The sequence below is a fragment of the Tachyglossus aculeatus genome, chromosome 14 (genome assembly GCF_015852505.1).
Source record: "Tachyglossus aculeatus isolate mTacAcu1 chromosome 14, mTacAcu1.pri, whole genome shotgun sequence".
NCBI classification, from domain to species: Eukaryota; Metazoa; Chordata; class Mammalia; order Monotremata; family Tachyglossidae; genus Tachyglossus; species Tachyglossus aculeatus.
Window position 1 is genome coordinate 17,630,332 of NC_052079.1, and position 14,518 is coordinate 17,644,849.

At 45.5% G+C, this 14,518-nt stretch overlaps 1 protein-coding gene across 7 annotated transcripts in view; it reads right to left on the reverse strand.

Moving 5' to 3' along the window:
- Positions 1-14,518, reverse strand: part of GRIP1 (glutamate receptor interacting protein 1) — a 337,553-nt gene that overhangs the window by 69,257 nt on the left and 253,778 nt on the right. For all 7 annotated transcript variants that reach the window (XM_038756957.1, XM_038756956.1, XM_038756959.1 and 4 more), the window contains exons 3-5: positions 8,411-8,546; positions 4,067-4,212; positions 433-516 (exon numbers count right to left, since the gene is read on the reverse strand). In XM_038756957.1, coding sequence (XP_038612885.1) covers positions 433-516; positions 4,067-4,212; positions 8,411-8,546 — 366 coding nt within the window. The remainder of the gene's footprint in view (positions 1-432; positions 517-4,066; positions 4,213-8,410; positions 8,547-14,518) is intronic.

Below are 14,518 nucleotides of genomic sequence, written 5' to 3' on the forward strand. Positions count from 1 at the left end.
AAGTGCTGGGGTAGATACTAAATCATCATCTTGGACACAGTCCCTGTCCCATAAAGTGCTCACAGTCTTAATCCCCATTTTAAAGGTGAGGAAACTGAGGCACAGAGAAATTAAATGACTTACCCAAGGTCACAGAGCAGACAAGTGGCAGAGCCGGGATTAGAACCCATGTCCTTCTGACTCTCTAGGGCTTTTTCCACTAGGCCATGCTGCTTCTCACTAGGTAAGGTCTTTGATTTCCTTTTGGCTCATTGTTAGAGTTGATCGCACAAAGGGGTGACTCTTGTGGTGTGTGTGTGTGTGTGTGTGTGTGTGTGGACTTCCTAATATATATGAGCATTACAAATCTTCTGAAAGAAAACTGTTGAGCTCACCAAATATATGACACTCAGATTTTTACGGTCTGATTGGTCAATTAAATCAGTAACCTACCTCGTATTACAAACCCAAATGTGTTGCCTTCTTTATGTAAAGTGACCTCCACAGTTCTGAAAATGACGCCAGATCCTTGTACAGCTGAATGCAAAAAGGAAGAGGGGAAAAAGAAAAAAAAAAGTGTTAATTAAGGCTGCTTTTGAGGCTTTATCCCTGGAATAAAACTTTTTAAAAATATGTCACCTCATATTCTAATTAACCAGCAACCTTCATTTGAATGAAAAAAGACTTTCATTTCTATTGTGGATAGACCAGCGTTGAAATGATACACCACAGTGCATGGATGAATTTCACAGGACACCATTAGTAATAATTATAATTACGGTATTTGTTAAGCACTTACTATGTGCCACGTACTGTTCTAAGTGCTGGGGTAGATATAAGTTAATCAGGTTGGACACAGTCCCTGTACCACTTGGGGCTCACATCCTAAGTAGGAGGGAGTAGGATTTAATTCCCATTTTACAGAGGAGGAAACTGAGGCACAGAGAAGTTAAGTGACTTGCCCAAGGGCTCACAACAGACTTGTCCAGGTTCTCAAACTTCCAGGCCCATGTTTTTTTCACTGGGCGACACTGCTTCTCAGTTGTGTATTGTGAATTACAGGTTTGACTGGAACAATTGCATCTCTAGTGCAACTCAAACATGCTGAACAGAAACCATTGATTGGCTTAGTGTCCTAAATTCACCCATCTTAAAGATCTGCTCCATTGTGAGAAGGGAGATCTTTACTAGTTTAGCTATCAAATTTTTTTTATGGCATTTGTTAAGCACTTATTATGTGCCAGGCACTGTACTAAGCAATGGGGTAGATACAAGGACACGTTCCATGTCCTATGCAGGGCTCACAGTCTTAATCCTCATTTTACCAATGAGGTAACTGAGGCAAAGAGAAGTTAAGAGATTTGACCAAGGTCACACAGCAGACAAGTGTACATATTTACTATTCTATTTATTTTATTTTGTTAATTTGTTTTGTTGTCTGTCTCCCCCTTCTAGACTGTGGGCCCGTTGTTGGGTAGGGACTGTCTCTATATGTTGCCAACTTGTACTTCCCAAGTGCTTAGTACAGTACCCTGCACACAGTAAGTGCTCAATAAATACGACTGAATGAATGAACGAATGAAGTGGCGGAGCCAGCATTAGAACCCAGGCCTTTCAAGTCCCGGGCCGTGCTCTATCCACTAGACCATGCTGCTTCTCGTGATCTGTTTTTAAAGAAGATTCCACCTCCTCACTTATAAAAAGGGAAAGGAACCTCACGCACCTCTATTTCTCTGAGTTCCAGAAGTAATTTTTTCTGCCCCTTGGTCAGAACCAACAGCATCCTCATTCCCAGATCGAGGCTGATCAACAGGGAATTAGGTTGGTGCCGAGACAAAGATGATTTAACACAGTAAACTACTGCCTAATTACAATTACTGTTCGACAATAAAGGGGCAAGGAAAAGAGATGACAGGTGAAGAGATTGTCTAAGTGCTGGGACTGCTACTAACAAATGAGAAAATCTAAATGGCTAAATTCTGTTGAGTTTGACTTGATAATAATAATAATAATAGTGGTATTCGTTAAGCAAAGTGTACTAAGCACTGGGGTGGATACAAGCAAATTGGGTTGGACACAGTCCTTATCCCATGTGGGGCTCACAATCTCAATCCCCATTTTACAGATGGGGTAACTGAGGCATGGAGAAGTGAAGTGATTTGCTTAAATTCACACAGCAGACAAGTGGCAGAGGTGGGATTAGAATCCATGACCTTCTGACTCTCAGGCCTGAGCTCTACTCCCTTCGCCATGCTGATCTACCACGCTTCTGTGGCCTGAATAACCCTTGCTTTTTCTTCCTCTAAAAGGTCACCGGATCAGTCATTTCTGTGTCTGCTTTTGGTTGTAAGATATATTTTTTTTGGGAGAGATGGAGAAACTTCTCCACAAAGTTAGCTCAAAAGATCTGCAATGAAGTGGCTCAGGAAGGCTTTGTGGAAGTTGTGTGTCTGAGACATCCTTTCTGCCTTCCATTTCTCTTTTCCTAGCCCAAGGGTTTGCTCTCCTGCCCCTAGCTTTTGCTATTGACTGAATTACCTAGAAGACTGATTGATTGATTGAAGAGGGTTTCCCTCCCCGCATACTGGAATCCAAACTTCACTGAGGGGCTCTCTTTCAGAAAATGAAAGTCCCCCACCTTCTGCAACTAAAAGAACTCCACTGGCTGACAGATGGCAACAACATGGCAAGAAAGTCCAAATGCAGAAGAAATTCTGATTCCATCAACTATTTATATCTGGAAGATGGGAAGTTATTTGCCGGGATCATGTAATTGTGCATTTTCATACCAGCTCTGCTCTCAAAAATGGGCATTTTTTCCTCTCACAGGTAGGAACAAATGAGAAATCTGAAGGTTGAGTAATAATAAGAATTGTCGTATTTAGGCATTTGCTCTTTTTTTAATGGTATTTGTTAACCATTTTACTATGTGCAAAGCACTGTGATTAATACAAGCTAATCTGGTTGGACACAGTCCCTATTCCACATGGGGCTCACAGTCTACGTAGGAGTAGGATTTGATCTCCATTTTACAGAGCAGATTGCTGAGGCACAGAGACTTGCCCAAATCACGATTACAGCTGAGATTAGAATCCAGACCCTCTGGTTCCCAGGTCTGTGCTCTATCCACTAGGCTACACTGCTGCTCAAGCAAAGCTAAAGGCTCTCCACCCTGCTAGGTCTTTCTTTTCAAGGTCAACAATGATAATAATAATGGCATTTGTTAAGCGCTTACTATGTGCAAAGCCCTGTTCTAAGCGCTGGGGAGGATACAAGGTGATCAGGTTGCCCCACGTGGGGCTCACAGTCTTCATCCCCATTTTACAGATGAGGGAACCGAGGCACAGACATGTTAAGTGACCTGCCCAAAGTCACTCCGCTGACAAGTGGCGGAGCCAGAATTAGAACCCATGACCTCTGACTCCCAAGCCCGGGCTCTTTCCACTGAGCCACGCTGCTTCACTTGGGGTGCCTGTCCAAGTTTTCCTCTAGACTGTAAGCTCCTTGTGGGCAGGGAACAGGTTTCCCAACTCTGTTTCACTGTGCTCTCCCAAGTTCTTAGTACAGTGCTCTGCACAGTATAAGCACTCAATAAATACCAATGATTGACTGATAAGCACCACTGATTGGTGGATTGATTAAAGGGACACAGGATGTCAGCAAACACCCAGTGATGAGGTCTCATTTCTGACACCTCATATGTGTACAAGTAGAAATGCAGCATGGCCTAGGGGCAAGAGGTTTGGAAATCAGAGGACGTGGGTTCTAATTCATTCATTCATTCAATCGTATTTAGTGAGCGCTGTGTGCAGAGCACTGTACTAAGCGCTTGGGAAGTACAAGTTGGCAACATATAGAGACGGTCCCTACCCAACTCACAGTCACAGCCTAGAAGAGTGGGCTCACAGTCTATAAGGCGGCTCTAATCTTGATTTGGGCAAGTGTCTCAGTTCCCTCATCTGTAAAATGGGGATTAAGACTGTAAGCCCCATGTGGGATGAACTGATCACCTTGTATCTACTCCAGCGCTTAGAACAATGCTTGGCACATAGTAAGCGTCTACCAAATATCGTGAAGCCGAACTCACAGGCAGGCGGAAGTTCGTATTCCACTTCGAGCACCACCCTCTCGCCGACGTTCTTCAGCAGGCTGATGATCTCGTCGTGGCGGAACTTGGCGAGGTTGATTCCGTTGACGGCTTTGATGTAGTCTCCCACGTCCAGCTGGTCGCTCCTACGAAATACAATATTGGCTGTTTGGGAGCCTGTCTGCCTGAGTTGGAGGAGGAAGTGACAGCCCCTTCCATCTGGTCCTTAAAAGAAATAAATGTCACAAGGGCACTGCTGTAAAGAACAGTCACAGAAAACAACCCTGGTGGAGATGTTTCACCGGCGCCTTGCCAAATTTTCAGAATCTGTCATGGCCTTAATGGTCCCAGCTGGGAGGTTGTTGGCAACCTTTTGGGGCAGGAGAGGCAGAGAAAATAAAATATTGCATCCCACAGTTGGCGCTACGGGACACCGATGGGCTGTGAGGATGCTTTGGAGTGACAGCTGGGGCTGCCGGAGGGGAAAGGGCAAAGAGACAGAGGCAAAGGGGGGGGAAGAAAAAGAGTAAGGGAAAGGGGAAAACCAGAAAGGGAGGGAGAAATGGGAAAAGAAGGGGAGAAAGGGAGAAGAAAAGAGAAGGGGAGGAGGAGGAGAAAGGGAGAGAGAAAAATAGAGAAGAGGAGAGGAGAAGGGGAGAAAAAGGGGAGGGGGAGAAAGAAGAAAAGAGATGGGGAGAAGGGAAAGAGAAGAAGGGGAGAGAGGAAAAGAGAACGGAAGAAGAAAAAGGGAGAGAAGAGAAGGGTAGAAGAAAAGAGGAGGGAAGAAGAGAAGGGTAGAAGAAAAGAGGAGGGAAGAAGAGAAGGGTAGACGAAAAGAAAAGGGAAGATGAGAAGGGAAAGAGGAGAAGGGGAGAAAAGAAAAGAGAAGGGAAGAAGAAAAGGAGAGAGTAGAAGGGGAGAAGGGAAGAAGAGAAGGGTAGAAGAAAAGAGAAGGGAAGATGAGAAGGGAAAGAGGAGAAGGGGAGAAAAAGAGAAGGGGAGAAAAAGGGAAGGGGAGAAAAAGGGAAGGGGAGAAAAAGGGAAGGGGAGAAAAAGGGAAGGGGAGAAAAAGGGAAGGGGAGAAAAAGGGAAGGGGAGAAAAAGAGAAGGGGAGAAAAAGAGAAGGGGAGAAAAAGAGAAGGGGAGAAAAAGAGAAGGGGAGAAAAAGAGAAGGGGAGAAAAAGAGAAGGGGAGAAAAAGAGAAGGGGAGAAGGGGAAAGAGAAGAATAGACAAGAGAAGGGGAGAAGAAAAGAGATGGGAAGAAGAGGAGAAGGGGGAGAAGAAAAGAGAAGGGGAGAGGAGAAGGGGAGAGGAGAAAAAAGAGAAGGGCAGAAGAAAGGAGAAGGAAAGAAGAGAAGGGAAAGAGGAGTAGGGGAGAAAGGGAGAGAAAAGAATAGAAAGGGGGAGGGAGGAGAAGGGGAGAGAGGTGAAGAGAAGGTGAGAGACAAGAAAAGGGAAGGGAAGAGGGAGCAGGAGCGAGCAGGAAAGGGAGGAGTGGCAGGATGCCATTAGCAGAAATGAGACCCTTCCCCATCTCCTTGTCTCCCTTCTCCTCCGGGACCGGAGCAGGCAGGGGCCACGCTTCCAGGAAGGATCACTCCCCCTCATCAAGCAGATCCTCCAGTAGAGGACAGGAGCCCCTTCCTCTCCCCCGAGGCCCCCGTGGTTGGGGGGAATTCCCTTCTTTGAAGAGATGGGGACCCTCTCCCTCCCAAGATAGAACAGGGGACTACTACCCAGAAGCATCCACCAGAGCCCGTGGGAGGGGCTCCAGGGCCCCTTAGTTCCCTGAGAGAAGGGCATCGGGCCTGGGGTTCCCTAATAATAACTGGGGTATTTAAGTGCTTACTATATGCCAGGCACTGTACTAAGTGCTAAGTCAATCGGGTTGGACACAGTCCCTTGTCCCATGTGGGGCTCACAGTCTCAATCCCCATTTCCCATATGAGGGAACTGAGGCCCAGAGAAGTGAAGTGACTTGCTCAAGGTCACACAGCATACAAGTGGCAGAGCTGGGATGCAGAGCGAGTGTTTTGTGACTCCAACACCGTATTCCTGGATCCACGGCAGCTCCAAACTCCAAGCTGGGCTTTGTCCCACTCAGAGAGAGCCCCCAAAGGAATTTTTTCACCAAGAAATTCCTTTAGTCAAACCCATCTGCCTGTCCACCAGTGCTGTAGAGCAGACTGTCTGCAGTCTTATTTTCTACCTTCTTGGCCCTGATTTTGTGATACTGCAATAAAAAAGCGGGTTTTTTCTTTTAATAAAATGGCTCTGAGACAGGCAGTGCCGGATTATGTACATTGTGGAATTATCCTCGCCTCTTGCTGCCATTTGCCCTCTGTTGATCAGGTTCTGGTCACTTCCCTGCCTCATAGCCTCTCTTTCCAAGGGAGCAGAGGACCCCAGCCAAATCCATCCATCACGCGGCTAGTTAGCGGCGCTCCGCAAAGTCCGACAGGGAAAGGAGACTGAAATGAAAATGTGGCTGTCGGATTATCAGTGGATTTCCGTTCTATCGGCTCTCTCAGTTGTTTGGCCCCACAAGCAATCGAAAGTTGGCTGGATTGAAGCTATTAGCCGAACGCTATAAATTATTTGAGGGCTGCTGATCAAATCGGGTCTGGACAGAAGCTGTTGGAGCCTGCCTGAATGACAAATGGTGGAGGCAGGATCCTCTTTAATTTCCCAAGTGGATAAGAGCCCAGGCCCGGGAGTCAGAAGGACCTGGGTTCTAATCCTGGCTCCGACACTTGCCTGCTCGTGACCGTGGGCGACTTCTCTGTGGCTCTGTTCCCTCATCTGGAAAATGGGGGTTCATTCACTCATTCAATCGTATTGAGCGCTTACTCATCATCATCATCAATCGTATTTATTGAGTGCTTACCGTGTGTAGAGCACTGTACTAAGCGCTTGGGAAGTACAAGTTGGCAACAGATAGAGATGGTCCCTACCCAACAGCGGGCTCACAGTCTAGAAGGTTGTCTGAAACAGACAACAATACAAAATATGTGCAAATCCAAGTTAAGACTGTGAGCCCCACGAGAGACAGGGGCTATGTCCAATCTGATTATCTTGTATCTACCCCAGTGCTTACTGCAGTGCCTAGTGCAAAGAAAGCGCTCAACAAATATAAAAAGAAAAGACAGGTGATTTTGACACCTGTCTACATGTTTTGTTTTGTTGTCTGTCTCCCCCTTCTAGACTATGAGCCCGTTGTCGGGTAGGGACAGTCTCTATACGTTGCCGACTTGTACTTGCCAAGTGCTTAGTACAGTGCTCTGCACACAGTAAGCACTCAATAAATACGACTGAATGAATGAAAAGAAAAATTTGGAGAGTGGCAGAGACATCCTCACTGCTTAGTGTATGCCCTACTTTCCCAACAAGCAGACGATGGCACCATCCATACACATACATTATGAATGAATTAATAATAATTGTGGTATTTGTTCAGCACTTACTATGGGCTAGGCACCGTACTAAGCACTGGACACAAGCAAATCGGGTTGGACACAGTCCCTGACCCACGTGGGGCTCACAATCTCAATCTCCTTTTTACAGATCAGAGAACTGATGCACAGAGAAGTGAAGTGAGTTGCCCAAGGTCACACAGCAGGCAAGTGGCAGAGCCAGGATTAGAACCCAGGTCCTTCTAATAATAATAATAATTTTGGTATTTATTAAGCGCTATGTGCAAAGCACTGTTCTAAGCGCTGGGGAGGATACAAGGTGATCAGACTGCCCCACGTGGGGCTCACAGTCTTAATCCCCATTTTCCAGATGAGGTAACTGAGGCCCAGAGAAGTGAAGTGACTTGCCCAAAATCACACAGCTGACAAGCAGTGGAGCCAGGATTTGAACCCATGATCTCTGACTCCCAAGCCGGTGCTCTTTCCACTGAGCCACACTGCTCTATCTGCTACTCATGCTGCTTCTTAGATGTGGCTTGGTTTGGCGCCTAAGGTGAAGGCCCATCTCCTCCACGAGGCCTTCCCTGACTAAACCCTCACTTCCTCTTCTCCCACTCCCTTCTCCGTTGCCCTGGCGCTTGGATTTGCTCCCTTTACGTCCCCTTCTCTCAGCCTCACGCCCACATCTGCCATTAATTTATTTCTATTAACTTCCATCTCCCCTTCCAGACTGAAAGTTCACTGTGGGCAGGGAACGTTTCTACCAATTCTGTTACTTTATACTTGCCCCAGCACTTGGTAGAGTGCTCTGCACACAGTAGGTGCTTGATGTATATGGCTGGCTGATTGGTGTGTGTTTGTGTGTTGTGTGGGCGGCTGTGAGACGAGGGGGGCATTTCCATTTCAGGAGGAACTGGAGAAGGCGATTACCTAGCAGCGATGCCTCCTTGGCGGAGGTTGGATACTCTAGGCTTTCCATCCTTGTCAACGCCGCCAGACACGGTAAGCCCGAGGGTGGTACCTTCTTTCTTCATTAATTCAACAACTGTCGAGCCCTTGAATTCCTCTGTTAAAAGACAATTGTTGGCATTATTCAACGGAAAGTAACGTCCCAAGGCATTGCTGTTTGGGGAGGTTAACTTGCTCCCTCTGCCCCCCTACTAGACTGTAAGCTCACTTTGGGCAGGGGATGTGTCTGTTTATTGTTGTATTGCACTCTCCCAAATGCTTAGTACAGTTTTCTGCACTCAGGAAGTGTTCAGTAAATGTGATTGACTGACTGACACACCCAAGCTTCCCATCTATCCTTTTCATATTTAATTTTTTTTCGGATAAAAACCATGGGCTCAGAAAAAAGCGTGCATGGTGTCCTCTACCAAGCACTTGGGGTGTGCTCTGCACAGAATTTTTTTTAAAATGGTATTTGTTAGGTGCCTGCTATATGACAGGCACTGTAATAATAATAATGATAATGGCATTTATTAAGCGCTTACTATGTGCAAAGCACTGTTCTAAGCGCTGGGGAGGTTACAAAGTGATCAGGTTGTCCCCCGGAGGGCTCACAGTCTTAATCTTCATTTTACAGATGAGGGAACTAAGGCCCAGAGAAGTGGAGTGACTTGCCCAAAGTCACACAGCTGAAGTGCTGAGGTAGATAGATCTAAGCTAATCAGGTTGGACACAGTCCATGTCCCACATGGGGTTCACAGTCTTCACCCCCATTTTATTGATGAGGAAATTGAGGCACAGTGAAGTGACTTGCCCAAGATCACACCGCAGAAAACTGGCGGAGCCAGCATGATCCATCAATCAGTTGTATTTATCTAGTGCTTACCATGTGCACAGCACTGTACTAAGCACTTAGGAAAGTACCAGGAAACAGAATTATAGCAGATGTTTCCTGCCCGTAACGACCTCACAGTCTAAAGCTCAAGTCTTTCTGAATTCCAGGCCCGAGTTCTACCCACTAGGCCACACTGCTTCTCTGCAGCAGCACTGCAGAGGGCTGAATAAATGCATTTGATTGGGTGCATCTATGGGCTGCTTTGGTACCCAGAGAATGAGCAGGAGTGCTGGAACACTGATAAACCATTCATTCAATCGTATTTATTGAGTGCTTACTGTGAGCAGAGCACTGTACTAAGTGCTTGGGAAGTACAAGTTGGCAACATATAGAGACGGGAGGGCTCACAGTCTAGAAGGGGGACGCAGAGAACTAAACAAAACATACCAGAAGCAAATATCCTATAATAGGAAAGGAAACGAGGTATGCGAGGCGATTGCTAAATAATTTCTTCAGTGGGGGCTTTCCTGTTTTCAGTTGTGTTCTTCAATTTTCCTCTGGTAAATACAGAGGGTTGGATTTGAATCTTTAGATTACTTTTTTAGTCTACTATCGTATCGAAGGGAGGGGAGAGAAAGGACACCCTTCGATACCTGCTGATTCCAAGGTCACTGGCGTTAACAATGAATAATAGTAGCGACAGTATTAAGTGCTTTCTGTGTGATAATAATAATGGTACTTGTTAAGCGCTTGCTATGTGTCAAGCACTGTTCTAACCGCTGGGGTGGATACAAGTTAATCAGTTGGACACAGTCCCCATTTTACAGATGAGGTAACTGAGGCCCAGAGAAGTGACTTGCCCAAAGTCACACAGCAGAAATGTGTCAAAGATGGGATTAGAACCCAGATCCTTCTGACTCTCAGGCCCGTATTTTATCCGCTAGGCTACGCTGCTTTTACTATAATAATAATTATGGAATTTGTTAGGCGCTTACTATGTGCCAGGCACTGTACTTAGCTCTGGGGCACTGTACTAAATGCTGGAAGGTGGAGGTGGTCTCCTTTTGCAAGTTCCTAATTAATTTGGTGGGACATATCTGCAATGTAAAAAACCCAAGAAAAAATACTGCCAGCACGTTTTGGTGTCCTGATGTTTCACTGTTTCGCCACAGTGCTTTGTTCGGAAAGCTCGGCCGTAGAATAAGTTAGCTCATGCAAACAAACGCATCCGTCTTCATTTCTCTACGGCACTGGATTATTATGCATACATTAAACCCCAGGGAATGCATAGAGATTGATTAGTGAAGTGAAAAATACAGGCTAGCGGAGATGAAACTCCAGAATTATGCATTTTTTTTCCTACCGGAGTCCTCTTTAACAAAATAAATAAATCTGTCTCGGTTCTAATCCCTGCTCCATCACATGCCTGCTGTGTGACCTTGGACAAGTCACTTCACTTCTCCGTGTCTCAGTTACCTTATCTGTAAAATGGGGATTAAGACTGTGAGCCCCATATGGGGAAGGGACTGTGTCCAACCTGATTACCTTGTAGCTACCCCAGTGCTTAGAACCACGCTTGGCACACAGTAAGCACTTAATAATAATAATAATGATGGCATTTATAAAGCACTTACTATGTGCAAAGCACTGTTCTAAGCGCTGGGGAGGTAACAAGGTGATCAGGTTGTCCCACGAGGGCTCACAGTCTTAATCCCCATTTTACAGATGAGGGAACTGAGGCACAGATAAGTTAAGTGACTTGTCCAAAGTCACACAGCTGACAATTAACAAATACCATTATTATTATTATTATTATTATTATTATTATTATTCCCCCACCTGCTGAGGCAGAGTCTGGACAGACGTTACCTTCCCAACTCTTTGAAAGTTGGGTGGCAGTTTGTAAAAAAAGACGGTTGCTTGTTGTGCCGAGCTGCCTTCAAACTCTCCTCTTCAAATATTGCTAGGCTGATAAGTTTATTACAATCAATAGTTTTCGCATTTTCTATTAGCTCTTTCTTCCTGAAGATGATGGCAAGAGACCTTCCCCGACTGAATCCTCATTTCCTCTTCTCTCATTCCCTTCTGCACCTACTTGTATTTGCACTTCTTATTCACTCTTCCATCAAACCCACAGCACTTATGTACATATCCATAATTTGTTTATATCAATGTCCGTCTCCCCCTCTAGACTGTAAGCTTCTTGTGGGCAGGGAATGTGTCTACCAATCCTGTTAAATTATACTCTCCCAAGTGCATAGTACAGTGCTTTGCACCCAGGAAGAGCTCAAAAAGTACGGGAATGTGTCTACCAACTCAGTTTTATTGTACTCTCTCCCAAGCATTCACTACAGTGCTCTGCACACAGTAAGCGCTCAATAAATATTGTTCGTTGGTTGATTGATTCTATGGTGGATCCAGAATGAGGGCTCTCTCTCAAACATCTCTCATCTAAAAGATCTTACTAGTTCCTGGAAAGTGCCAACGTTTCCTTGATATGCCCAAGGGAGGGGGTATGGCTGAACGTCTCCACAAGATGCTCATTCTTTCACCCGGGTTCAACTCTATGATGATGATAGATGCCAAGCACTGTTCTAAGCGCTGGGCTAGACACAAGATATTCAGATCAGACACAGTCCCTTGTCCTACATTGGGCTCACAGTCTCAAGGGAAGGGAGGACAGGTACCGAACCCCCTTTTTAAAGATTAGGAAACTGAGACCCCTGAGAAGTGACATGACTCCCCCAAGGTCACACAGCAGACAACTGGCAGAGTCAGAATGAGAACCCAGCTCCTTTGATTCCCAGGCCCAAGCTCTTTCCTCTACGAATACTGCTATAAAATTAGAACCGATTTCTCTGTCGCTTCTGAAGTCTGGATAAATATTTCCTGTCTCTAGCTGGGATTCAATCAATCAGTCAATCAATCGTATTTATTGAGCGCTTACTATATGCAGAGCACTGTACTAAGCGCTTGGGAAGTACAAGTTGGCAACATATAGAGACAGTCCCTACGCAACAGTGGGCTCACCGTCTAAAAGGGGGAGACAGAGAACAAAACCAAACATACTAACAAAATAAAATAAATAGAATAGAGATGTACAAGTAAAATAGAGTAAGAAACATGTACAAACATATATACATATATACAGGTGCTGTGGGGAAGAGAAGGAGGTAAGATGGGGGATGGAGAGGGGGACGAGGGGGAGAGGAAGGAAGGGGCTCAGTCTGGGAAGGCCTCCTGGAGGAGGTGAGCTCTCAGTAGGGCCTTGAAGGGATTCCATTCCATTTCCCTTGGAGATTTGCCCCCATGGGAATCTGGCCTCAGAGGCAGATTCTTTGCAAGAACAGGAGAGGGGACTTTTCTCCTCACAAAGACCCAGCTTCCTGAGCACTTTCTAAAAACCTTCCGGAGCCCAGGAGAAGCAGTAGTTAATTAATTGCCTCGGAAAGCCAGGTGAGACAAGATGCATTTGTCAATTTTGGATCTGCACAGGCAATTAACGAAATTCAAATCTCTTCTGGGGGAACCACTTATTTATCTCTAATATTTAATTATACGTCCACGATTTATGAGTGGAGGCAGCCCCGCTGAAGTGCCAGAGACCTGGGGCACAGACTGCTTGGTTGGAGATCCTCTGGAGGAAAAATAGCAAGAGAATGGTATTTTTTGAGTGATGACTGTGTGCAAGGTAGTTATTCCACTAAGCAATGGGCTCACTGATTGGACACAGTCTCTTTCCTATGAGTGGCATAGAGTAGGAGACAGAGGGAGAACATATATTTCATCTGATATTTTAACAGATGAGAAAAGAAAGGACCAGAGAATGAATCAATCGACAGAGAAGCAGCTTGGCTTAGTGGAAAAAGCACGGAACTGGGAGTCAAGGACTTGGGTTCTGATCCCGGCTCTGCCAGTTGATTGCTGTGTGACCTTGGGCAAGTCAGTTACCTTCTCTGGGCCTCAGTTTCCTCATGGGTAAAACGGTGAATCTCCCTCCTACTTAGACTGCGAGCCCCACATAATAATAATAAATAATGTTGGTATTTGTTAAGTGCTTACTATGTGCCAAGCACTGTTCTAAGCACTGGGGGGGGGGATACAAGGTAATCAAGGTTGCCCCACGTGGGGCTCACAGTCTTAAATCCCCATTTTACAGATGAGGGAACTGAGGCACTGAGAAGTTAAGTGACTTGCCCAAGGTCACACAGCTGACAAGTGACAGAGCTGGGATTAGAACCCATGACCTCTGACTCCCAAGCCCGGGCTCTTTCCACTGAGCCACAGGGACTGTGCCCAACCTGACAGACTTGTGTATGCTCCGGCACTTCCAAAAGTGCTTGTTGCACAGTAAGTGCCTAACAAATATGATAAAAAAATTAATTTAATTTTTCAAATGGCATTTGTTAGGCACTTACTATGTGCCTGGCATTGTACTAAGCGCTTGGGTAGATACAAGATCATCAGGTTGGACATAATCCATGTCCCACAAGGGGCTCACGGTCCTAATCCCCTGTAGAAATGAGGTAACAGTGGCACAGAGTATTTAAGTGACTAGCCCAAGGTCACACAGCAGACAAGGGGCAGAGCCTGGATTAGAACCCAGGTCCTCTGATTCCCTGTTCTTTCCACTAGGCCACACTGCTTCTCATTTATTGAGGGCTTACTGCATGCACAGCACTGTACTAAACACTTGGGAAGTTCACAGAAGTGACTTACCCAAGGTCACTCAGCAGGCAAGAGGCGGAGTTAGACCTGGAACCCAGAGCTTTAGACTGTCGGTTCCAGGCTTGGTGGGAACCACTTAGGTGTGACGACCTGCCTGGTGCTATTTAATAATAATAATAATGATGGCATTTGTTAAGCGCTTACTATGTGCAAAGCACTGTTCTAAGCGCTGGAGTATTTGAAAGAGGGTTTGGTCAAGTCTTATCGATCAATCAATCGTATTTATTGAGCACTTACTGTGTGCAGAGCACTGTACTAAGCGCTTCGGAAATACAAGTTGGCAACATATAGAGACAGTCCCTACCCAACAGTGGGCTCACAGTCTAAAAGGGGGAGACAGAGAACAAAACCAAACATACTAACAAAATAAAATAAATAGAATAGATATGTACAAGTAAAATAAATAGAGTAATAAATATGTACAAACATATATACATATATACAGGTGTCGTGGGGAAGGGAAGGAGGTACTGAGCTCAGCCCAGCCTCTTCTGGCCTGGAATTTATTTCATTCAGTCATATTTATT